At 40.7% G+C, this 12147-nt stretch overlaps 2 protein-coding genes across 2 annotated transcripts; both read left to right on the forward strand.

The window, feature by feature from the left end:
• Positions 1 to 2938: 2938 nt before the first annotated feature.
• LOC114428085 (interferon-inducible GTPase 1-like) lies at positions 2939 to 5631 on the forward strand. The gene is made up of 3 exons (XM_028396411.1): positions 2939 to 2988; positions 3174 to 3741; positions 4888 to 5631. The coding sequence occupies exons 2-3, from the start codon at positions 3180 to 3182 to the stop codon at positions 4947 to 4949; spliced, it is 624 nt and encodes a 207-aa protein (XP_028252212.1). The 5' UTR covers positions 2939 to 2988; positions 3174 to 3179; the 3' UTR covers positions 4950 to 5631.
• Positions 5632 to 9885: 4254 nt separating this feature from the next.
• Positions 9886 to 12147, forward strand: LOC114428088 (interferon-inducible GTPase 1-like). Its single transcript, XM_028396413.1, has 3 exons — positions 9886 to 9935; positions 10121 to 10688; positions 11836 to 12147. The coding sequence occupies exons 2-3, from the start codon at positions 10127 to 10129 to the stop codon at positions 11895 to 11897; spliced, it is 624 nt and encodes a 207-aa protein (XP_028252214.1). The 5' UTR covers positions 9886 to 9935; positions 10121 to 10126; the 3' UTR covers positions 11898 to 12147.

Raw genomic sequence — 12147 nt, forward strand, 5'->3', positions numbered from 1 at the left:
TCTTCAAAACGTTGATCTCCCTCATGGCCATCGATCGATATTCTTTCCTAATACATTTTACTGCCACATTTGTCAGACTGGGAAGCCTGTAACCATTCAACACGGTCCCAAAGCTCCCCTCTCCGATGAAGTTTGTGAGTAAGTACCCTGACATTTTCTGTGTTTTAAACACACAACGGTTGTTACGCATGACATCATAACTTTAAGGATGTCATGACAACCGATGATATTCTAGAATTTTCTCCTAAAACCATGACAACCATCAAAACACAAGAGTCCTTCAAATTACAAATAACATGTAATTGGCTTGTACAGCACAGCATGGCATTAAATCATTGTGTAAATACTGACATGTGCCATCAACAGGGCACAGCAGGAAACATGGGTAAAACAATAAATTATTAAGTTATTAAAATATTCTTGTACACCTACAGTTTAAATTTAAAGTATGTGTTTAGTATGTATTTAGATTTTTCTGCCTAAGTTTACAAATACTAGAACTTATATACCTGGGGTGATATTAAAGGCAATTAAAGCAATGGTGTGAGCTTGCAGGTAGTGTTCACCTTCAATCCACGATCAGGCTTTTAATTTATCTGTCAGAGCTGTGCTCACTGACCCAGACTAATGCATCATTTCATGTGCATGGGGGAAAGGTTGGGTTAACACCCCAGCCTGTATCTTCGAGAAATAAACCCCATTAAGTTACAGAAAGCTGGAGGGCTCCAGCTCAGGACGGGAGGTGAAAAAAAAAACACAGAAAATCGCAGATTCACTGGCTATTAAGTCTGAAGAGCTGCAGCAGATTGGCCCATATGCAAGCATTTGGACAATTATTTATAACACACAAACAAATCAACCACCTTTGTCCTGACGTCAGTGCCACTATATAAGTATCCATCCTCATGCAGTTTCTCTTGCCAAGTTTGCTTGTGCCATCTCTCCCTATCAATACATTTATTATTTTTATTTTCAATAGCCAGTTATTTTTAACTGCTAGACTGCTGCTCTGCCTTTTTCACCATATTGCAACACAACCACGACATGACACACACACACAAAGCAGTGTTTCCCCATCCTTGAAATTAGGGAGCAGCCAACCCCTCCAACTTACCTTATTTACCTTATTTACCTTATTTGCACGATGACATGTGGTTTCTGTCTCTACATGGTGGTGTTTTTATAATTCACTGCTGCTGTCTGCACAACATGGGCCCGGTGCGCATATACACAGATTGTCATTTTAATGTGTTTAATTTGTTTGGCTCTCAGCATATCACTAAAACAATATATATACAAAGCATAAACCAGTAAACTGAACATGATTATTGATGAGTTACATTTTTCCAGCAGGTACCAGAGAAACAGTACCATTGCACCCATGATTATTAGACCAGAATCTTGCATGTGCGTGTGAGATGAAATCAAACGTTGACCACAAAACAAGTCTTAATTGAGAAGAAACAAAAGTTTCTTCATTCTTTGGTGTCCTTTCAAAGCTCAGTAAAGCTGGATGTTGTATATAGCATCTCTCCACTGTATACTTCTTGTAAATCATGTCATGCCTTAAGAACTGTTCCTGTTGCCTTTCCACCACATCCAACCAGTTTGACCGTTAACACAGAACCTCCGCTCACTAGACATGGTCTCCACTTTCTCAGGTCATCTTTGCATGCCTGTCTGCACAAATGCACTGAGTTTCTGTGTGTCTGATAATCTGTGGTAAGATTACATGTTAGATTGAAAAAAGATTACAGATGTGTTCCCTTTTTGACTGTCATGACATTAATAAATACAAATAAAAAGAGATGTGCATCATTTGATTATTTGTTGATATCATTATTATTAGCCATGCACAAACTTACACTAACAGCAGCAAGACCCAGAAGCAGACTGACAGCTTAGGTTGAGGGTTTCTTTAATGAACTAAACGACAGCAGAGGAGGCAGTTGTGGGCAGGAGAGGGAGTCCAGATGAGGTCCAGGTGTACCAGCAGCCAGCACCCAGGAACCACACCCAGCCACTCTGAAACAAAAACACCTCTCACCGAGAGGAAGAGCATAGATAGCAGGCATAGGCATAAGGCCATAAACACAAGATCAAACATAACTCCAGTACAGTTATGTAGTGGATGAGCAGTGTGCTGTAATGAAAAACAGTTCTTCTGTATAGTCTTCACGGATAGTGAGTCAAGGTTAATGAGTTTGAGGGGGATCAATTTATTAATTGTAACATTTCTAACACCACCACACATAGGTGAGAGAGAGACAGAGACCGGGAAACTGAAGTAAACACTCTAAGTTCAGTTCAGTCATACAAAGAGTCTGTGTTTCACAAAGTGGTCAAACCTGTACCATCAAATCAAAGAAGCCATGAGCAGGAACAAGGGAAACATCACCACACCTTTGACTTTATGTAACAATCATTATCAGATTAGAATTTTCTAACAGATGTTAAAAAGTCACCCTAAAAACTACATGCCAATGCATCAACATTTGAATAAATCATTCATATAACTGTTCAGGTTATATACATATAAAATACATAAAAGACATTTAAACAAGATGGCAGGAGCAAGGTGAAGTCAGGACAAAGGAGATTCATGTTGGCAGGTCTGATTATTTATAAGCCGTGGGCAGCTTATAAATTGTCCAAGTGGAGGACAAGACAGACCATGAATGATTTTAAACATTAAAACATAAAAATGTTTTACCCATAGCGTGCATAAAGCCCTTTACAGACTCAAACTCTCCCCGCCTACACACCTACAGAATACTTGCAGCTCCGCCCTGTGTACTTCCTGGGAATGACATGTATTACAGGTTTACCTTGAAATGAAGACAACTGATTGGTTTATACTGAGTCACCTAAAGTGTTTTGATAGGTCAATGACAGCTGATGACAGCCTAGTGCTTTGTCTAACAAATATCAGTGTAGATTAAGGTGTTGTTGCTGCTCACTCAGTGGTTGTTTGAGCAGGACTCCAGTGTAAGTACCTGCTAATATTCTGATTTATCCTTTTGATGGTGCTGTATGTAACTAAGTAGAACTCGCTTTACTATGATTATTACTTAGATTATTCCTAAATCAGGTAGAATAGGTGGAGATTTTTAAATATGATGATCATCTGTTGATTCTTTTTTCAAATTCTAACTTCCTATACTTTCCTTCAGTTGCCAATGGCTGGTCTACCTTCTTCTGAGCCACTCGCAGAAGTAATTAAAGAAGTACTCCAGAACAGTGATCAAACCCTGGCTGTAGAAAAGATCAATGAGTTTTTAGACAAGCAGAACAACATTCCACTCAACATCGCTGTCACTGGAGAGTCTGGCTCTGGTAAATCCACCTTTGTTAATGCCTTCAGAGGCATAAACAATGGAGATGATGGAGCTGCACCCACTGGTTGTGTAGAAACCACCACAGAGGTTACAGCATACCCTCATCCAAACTATCCTAATGTGGTCTTATGGGATCTCCCTGGTATCGGCACCACCAAGTTTCCAGCTAATAAGTACAAGAAGCATGTTGGACTGGAGAAGTATGACTTCTTCATCATCATCTCAGACACTCGCTTCAGAGAAAATGACGTCAGACTGGCTAAGAAGATCAGGAAGATGAAGAAGAAGTTCTACTTTGTCCGCTCAAAGATCGACAGGGATTTACAAAGTGAAGAAATTACGTGCAAGAGTAACTTTGACAGAGAGAAGACTTTAACCAAAATCAGGGACAACTGCATTCAAGGTTAGTTCACACTGAGGACATGTTCCCACCTGTGATGGTGTTCGCCATCATGCTCACACAACCCTAGCTTCCAGACTGCACACACTCACACAGTCTAATGTTGTGATCTTACAGATCTTACTAGAAGCAAATTTAATGTTGAGTTTCTATAGTCACAAACACTCTTTCTCATATGACATAATATGAAATACAATTTCCTTTTTCATTCTGACCATTATGATGGTGTATTAAGGCCAGATGTCTTTACTAAGATTTGGTCCTTAAGTCCTTTTTAATGAGCACAGTGACCACAAACAGACTGATTTAATTTTGCTGACAAAGTATAATACACAACTACCACAAGCAATTCAAAGCATGTGAACACATAAGAGAGCAAATACACACCACAATAAAGCACCTGTTTTTTTTTTTAAATCAGGAAAACGGCACAACGCACTATTCTCACGGGCGGGTCTTATTTTGCTGCTGCTGGTTTATCTGTTAATAAAAACCGCCAGGCTAGGCCACACACACCACACCAAAATCCCAACAATATTTACAAAAACACAGAGGAGCCAGAGATCGATTGTTTAGAGTTCACGCTGTGTTGCAGGCAGAGCTCAGGTGATCAGCTCCGCACACAAGCAGCGCGACACAACCGGTCTTTTTCCACAAAGCTTCTCCCCTGTACCCCCAGAGTTTAGTGCAACCCGATCAGTTCCCAAATAATATATACAGAATATTTATAGTTCAGAGTTCGAGAGAACGGTCCAAATGAACCCGTGTCCCTCCGTGAGGACAAGATCAGCAGTTCCTCGGTGAGACGTCGCTCCATTAAAAAAAGAATAAAACGCGATCTCACCAAACTCCAGTCGTTCGGGTAAATCCTTTTTAGTCCTGGGGTAATCCACTGTCTTTGGTAAATCTACATTGTCCGTAGATTCCACTTAGATCGCGGTGAATCCAGCCAGGGAAAAGGTCCACTCGTCCACCTGTGCCTTCCGTGTGTCTCCTGAGTTCCCCCGTGTGTCCTCCGTAGAGACATCTAAATGTTCCGCACAGATATCCCACACCTCCGCAGCGTAGATTGGCAGGTGACAAATATACATACATGACATTTATATGTGATGAGAAATAATAACCTCTTTTCTCTCATTTCTAAAACAGCCATGAACGAGAGTGTGCTGCTTCCCACACAGCGTGTGTGGAGCCCGTCACGTGACAGATGAACGAAGAACGAGAACGAGAAGGAATCCACAGCTCTGATCTGTGCAGCCTGAGCAGCCTATCGCATGACAAATGAACGACGGACGAGAAGGAGAACTGCTTCTTACACACTGGTAAAGTTAAAAAATATTTATCATTAAATGAACACATATGTGCAGCGGAGAGGATGAAGTACAGGAACTATTAAAGTATGTATTATTATATTTTATTATTTAATGGCGAATAACACTAAAACATATAATTTTCGAAAGCATTTATATACAGACACACTTTACATTATATACACAATAACTCTACACATCAACAAGAACCAAAGACCACTAATTAGTTATGATAGCGTATGCCGGTTGTCACAAATGAAGGAGGTCAGATATCAGATTCATTTCCTTGTTTGTTTCTCAGTACACAGCCCCGCAGCTGAGCTTCAGCAAATGAGCAATCTATGAATGATCTGTGAACGATCCACGAACGATCCGTTCGTTTGCTGATCATTTGCTGCTGGTCAGATGCCACACAGCCTGAGTGGCTTGGTCGTCATGTGACAAAAGAACGAAGATCCGGGGGCGACTCGTGAACGAATCATATCTGTTTCCTGTCCTGCCAACTGAGCTTATGCGGCTGCCTGCCATGTGTGCGAGAGAACGAATCGCTCACTGAGACATTCTGGGTTGATGTCCAGTACTAGACCTGTTCGTTTTATCTTCTGTGCAAGACTTGTTGAGTTCATCTTCAGGCCTCAATATCCTGAAAAAGAAATTTCTAATCCTCGTCAGCAGTGTCTTCTGGGTTTTATTTGTGCTAAAACCTGTATTTTCTCTGTCACTGCCTGACTTGTGTTGTTGACTGTGGATTTCTTGACTGTACTTGTTCGGTTTATCTTCTAGACAGGACTTGTCAGTTTTATCACCACAAAGAGGCTTGTTGGGTTTATCTCCAGGTCTAGCCTTGTCAGGTTTATCTCCAGGTCTAGACTTGTCAGGTATATTCCACGTCATCCTCTTCAGAGTGGACTTCTCGAGTTTCCCTTTGGGTGTACTGTTGTTTGTGTTGTTTGTATTAGTGCCAATGTTGTTTTGACCAACAAAGCTGCAGGAAGTTGAAGGTGTGGGTTCTTCAACATCTGGAAGTTCACTTGGGTCTGTGGGACTCTTGTTAGGAAAGTGTCTCATGGTCAAAAACTGGTGCCCCAGAGCTTCTATGGGCGTGATTCTCTTTGCAGGATCTGTGTGTAACATCCTTTTAAGAAGGCTTAAAAATGCCCTATTGTCTTTCCACTTCTTGACTGTTTCTGGGTCTTGGCGCATCTTGAGCAGATCATCCACACAATGAAAGTCTTCAGAAATACCACCATAGTCTTCGCTGTGCATACTGTTTGTGGTCATGTATTCATCCCTGGTTTTCAGTTGCCATGTGTGCTGCTTTCCATGTTTTTTCTTCCAGAAAAACCTTTTAGTGTACATCCCTTTATCCAGCACATGTTTAGCTGGCTGACCTTGCATCTTTATAATGATGCTTAATTCCTCAAATGGATCCTGGATAGGAAACAGATGGGAGTTTATATACATGAAAGCCGCCACACATCCGAGAGACCACATATCCACAGCCGTGGTCACTGGGAGGCCCAAGGTTACCTCTGGCGCTGTGTAACCAGTAGGTTGTATGTGGAAACCTTGCTCTATTTCTGACACATCAGAGGCTAAACCAAAATCAATCAGTTTCACCTTTAACGGCTTTTCATGACTAAGCATTATGTTGTCTGGTTTGATATCCAAATGTACAAGACCAATGCTCTTGAGTGCATTCAAAGCCACCAGGGTCTGGTGCAGGATTACTCGAATCTCATCCACAGGTAGGTATGTGTGGTTTTCCATGTAGTTGTGTATATCTGTATTTAACTTTTCCATTGCAATATAAGTGTAGCTGCCTTGCTTGAAATAGCCATAACACTTTACCAAATTGCACTTGTCCGGATCCAAACATCTGAGTTTCTTCAAAACGTTGATCTCCCTCATGGCCATCGATCGATATTCTTTCCTAATACATTTTACTGCCACATTTGTCAGACTGGGAAGCCTGTAACCATTCAACACGGTCCCAAAGCTCCCCTCTCCGATGAAGTTTGTGAGTAAGTACCCTGACATTTTCTGTGTTTTAAACACACAACGGTTGTTACGCATGACATCATAACTTTAAGGATGTCATGACAACCGATGATATTCTAGAATTTTCTCCTAAAACCATGACAACCATCAAAACACAAGAGTCCTTCAAATTACAAATAACATGTAATTGGCTTGTACAGCACAGCATGGCATTAAATCATTGTGTAAATACTGACATGTGCCATCAACAGGGCACAGCAGGAAACATGGGTAAAACAATAAAATTATTATTAAGTTATTAAAATATTCTTGTACACCTACAGTTTAAATTTAAAGTATGTGTTTAGTATGTATTTAGATTTTCTGCCTAAGTTTACAAATACTAGAACTTATATACCTGGGGTGATATTAAAGGCAATTAAAGCAATGGTGTGAGCTTGCAGGTAGTGTTCACCTTCAATCCACGATCAGGCTTTTTAATTTATCTGTCAGAGCTGTGCTCACTGACCCAGACTAATGCATCATTTCATGTGCATGGGGGAAAGTTTGGGTTAACACCCCAGCCTGTATCTTTCGAGAAATAAAACCCCATTAAGTTACAGAAAGCTGGAGGGCTCCAGCTCAGGACGGGAGGTGAAAAAAAAAAACACAGAAAATCGCAGATTCACTGGCTATTAAGTCTGAAGGGGCTGCAGCAGATTGGCCCCATATGCAAGCATTTGGACAATTATTTATAACACACAAACAAATCAACCACAACCTTTGTCCTGACGTCAGTGCCACTATATAAGTATCCATCCTCATGCAGTTTCTCTTGCCAAGTTTGCTTGTGCCATCTCTCCCTATCAATACATTTATTATTTTTATTTTCAATAGCCAGTTATTTTTAACTGCTAGACTGCTGCTCTGCCTTTTTCACCATATTGCAACACAACCACGACATGACACACACACACAAAGCAGTGTTTCCCCATCCTTGAAATTAGGGAGCAGCCAACCCCTCCAACTTACCTTATTTACCTTATTTACCTTATTTGCACGATGACATGTGGTTTCTGTCTCTACATGGTGGTGTTTTTATAATTCACTGCTGCTGTCTGCACACATGGGCCCGGTGCGCATATACACAGATTGTCATTTTAATGTGTTTAATTTGTTTGGCTCTCAGCATATCACTAAAACAATATATACAAAGCATAAACCAGTAAACTGAACATGATTATTGATGAGTTACATTTTTCCAGCAGGTACCAGAGAAACAGTACCATTGCACCCATGATTATTAGACCAGAATCTTGCATGTGCGTGTGAGATGAAATCAAACGTTGACCACAAAACAAGTCTTAATTGAGAAGAAACAAAAAGATTCTTCATTCTTTGGTGTCCTTTCAAAGCTCAGTAAAGCTGGATGTTGTATATAGCATCTCTCCACTGTATACTTCTTGTAAATCATGTCATGCCTTAAGAACTGTTCCTGTTGCCTTTCCACCACATCCAACCAGTTTGACCGTTAACACAGAACCTCCGCTCACTAGACATGGTCTCCACTTTCTCAGGTCATCTTTGCATGCCTGTCTGCACAAATGCACTGAGTTTCTGTGTGTCTGATAATCTGTGGTAAGATTACATGTTAGATTGAAAAAAGATTACAGATGTGTTCCCTTTTTGACTGTCATGACATTAATAAATACAAATAAAAAGAGATGTGCATCATTTGATTATTTGTTGATATCATTATTATTAGCCATGCACAAACTTACACTAACAGCAGCAAGACCCAGAAGCAGACTGACAGCTTAGGTTGAGGGTTTCTTTAATGAACTAAACGACAGCAGAGGAGGCAGTTGTGGGCAGGAGAGGGAGTCCAGATGAGGTCCAGGTGTACCAGCAGCCAGCACCCAGGAAACCACGCCCAGCCACTCTGAAACAAAAACACCTCTCACCGAGAGGAAGAGCATAGATAGCAGGCATAGGCATAAGGCCATAAACACAAGATCAAAACATAACTCCAGTACAGTTATGTAGTGGATGAGCAGTGTGCTGTAATGAAAAACAGTTCTTTTGTATAGTCTTCACGGATAGTGAGTCAAGGTTAATGAGTTTGAGGGGGATCAATTTATTAATTGTAACATTTCTAACACCACCACACATAGGTGAGAGAGAGACAGAGACCGGGAAACTGAAGTAAACACTCTAAGTTCAGTTCAGTCATACAAAGAGTCTGTGTTTCACAAAGTGGTCAAACCTGTACCATCAAATCAAAGAAGCCATGAGCAGGAACAAGGGAAACATCACCACACCTTTGACTTTATGTAACAATCATTATCAGATTAGAATTTTCTAACAGATGTTAAAAAGTCACCCTAAAAACTACATGCCAATGCATCAACATTTGAATAAATCATTCATATAACTGTTCAGGTTATATACATATAAAATACATAAAAAGACATTTAAACAAGATGGCAGGAGCAAGGTGAAGTCAGGACAAAGGAGATTCATGTTGGCAGGTCTGATTATTTATAAGCCGTGGGCAGCTTATAAATTGTCCAAGTGGAGGACAAGACAGACCATGAATGATTTTAAACATTAAAACATAAAAATGTTTTACCCATAGCGTGCATAAAGCCCTTTACAGACTCAAACTCTCCCCGCCTACACACCTACAGAATACTTGCAGCTCCGCCCTGTGTACTTCCTGGGAATGACATGTATTACAGGTTTACCTTGAAATGAAGACAACTGATTGGTTTATACTGAGTCACCTAAAGTGTTTTGATAGGTCAATGACAGCTGATGACAGCCTAGTGCTTTGTCTAACAAATATCAGTGTAGATTAAGGTGTTGTTGCTGCTCACTCAGTGGTTGTTTGAGCAGGACTCCAGTGTAAGTACCTGCTAATATTCTGATTTATCCTTTTGATGGTGCTGTATGTAACTAAGTAGAACTCGCTTTACTATGATTATTACTTAGATTATTCCTAAATCAGGTAGAATAGGTGGAGATTTTTAAATATGATGATCATCTGTTGATTCTTTTTTCAAATTCTAACTTCCTATACTTTCCTTCAGTTGCCAATGGCTGGTCTACCTTCTTCTGAGCCACTCGCAGAAGTAATTAAAGAAGTACTCCAGAACAGTGATCAAACCCTGGCTGTAGAAAAGATCAATGAGTTTTTAGACAAGCAGAACAACATTCCACTCAACATCGCTGTCACTGGAGAGTCTGGCTCTGGTAAATCCACCTTTGTTAATGCCTTCAGAGGCATAAACAATGGAGATGATGGAGCTGCACCCATTGGTTGTGTAGAAACCACCACAGAGGTTACAGCATACCCTCATCCAAACTATCCTAATGTGGTCTTATGGGATCTCCCTGGTATCGGCACCACCAAGTTTCCAGCTAATAAGTACAAGAAGCATGTTGGACTGGAGAAGTATGACTTCTTCATCATCATCTCAGACACTCGCTTCAGAGAAAATGACGTCAGACTGGCTAAGAAGATCAGGAAGATGAAGAAGAAGTTCTACTTTGTCCGCTCAAAGATCGACAGGGATTTACAAAGTGAAGAAATTACGTGCAAGAGTAACTTTGACAGAGAGAAGACTTTAACCAAAATCAGGGACAACTGCATTCAAGGTTAGTTCACACTGAGGACATGTTCCCACCTGTGATGGTGTTCGCCATCATGCTCACACAACCCTAGCTTCCAGACTGCACACACTCACACAGTCTAATGTTGTGATCTTACAGATCTTACTAGAAGCAAATTTAATGTTGAGTTTCTATAGTCACAAACACTCTTTCTCATATGACATAATATTAAATACAATTTCCTTTTTTCATTCTGACCATTATGATGGTGTATTAAGGCCAGATGTCTTTACTAAGATTTGGTCCTTAAGTCCTTTTTAATGAGCACAGTGACCACAAACAGACTGATTTAATTTTGCTGACAAAGTATAATACACAACTACCACAAGCAATTCAAAGCATGTGAACACATAAGAGAGCAAATACACACCACAATAAAGCACCTGTTTTTTTTTTAAATCAGGAAAACGGCACAACGCACTATTCTCACGGGCGGGTCTTATTTTGCTGCTGCTGGTTTATCTGTTAATAAAAACCGCCAGGCTAGGCCACACACACCACACCAAAATCCCAACAATATTTACAAAAACACAGAGGAGCCAGAGATCGATTGTTTAGAGTTCACGCTGTGTTGCAGGCAGAGCTCAGGTGATCAGCTCCGCACACAAGCAGCGCGACACAACCGGTCTTTTTCCACAAAGCTTCTCCCCTGTACCCCCAGAGTTTAGTGCAACCCGATCAGTTCCCAAATAATATATACAGAATATTTATAGTTCAGAGTTCGAGAGAACGGTCCAAATGAACCCGTGTCCCTCCGTGAGGACAAGATCAGCAGTTCCTCGGTGAGACGTCGCTCCATTAAAAAAAAGAATAAAACGCGATCTCACCAAACTCCAGTCGTTCGGGTAAATCCTTTTTAGTCCTGGGGTAATCCACTGTCTTTGGTAAATCTACATTGTCCGTAGATTCCACTTAGATCGCGGTGAATCCAGCCAGGGAAAAGGTCCACTCGTCCACCTGTGCCTTCCGTGTGTCTCCTGAGTTCCCCCCGTGTGTCCTCCGTAGAGACATCTAAATGTTCCGCACAGATATCCCACACCTCCGCAGCGTAGATTGGCAGGTGACAAATATACATACATGACATTTATATGTGATGAGAAATAATAACCTCTTTCTCTCATTTCTAAAACAGCCATGAACGAGAGTGTGCTGCTTCCCACACAGCGTGTGTGGAGCCCGTCACGTGACAGATGAACGAAGAACGAGAAGGAATCCACAGCTCTGATCTGTGCAGCCTGAGCAGCCTATCGCATGACAAATGAACGACGGACGAGAAGGAGAACTGCTTCTTACACACTGGTAAAGTTAAAAAATATTTATCATTAAATGAACACATATGTGCAGCGGAGAGGATGAAGTACAGGAACTATTAAAGTATGTATTATTATATTTTATTATTTAATGGTGAATAACACTAAAACATATAATTTTCAAAAGCATTTAT

This window comes from Parambassis ranga, chromosome 22 (genome assembly GCF_900634625.1).
Source record: "Parambassis ranga chromosome 22, fParRan2.1, whole genome shotgun sequence".
Lineage (NCBI taxonomy): Eukaryota > Metazoa > Chordata > Actinopteri > Ambassidae > Parambassis > Parambassis ranga.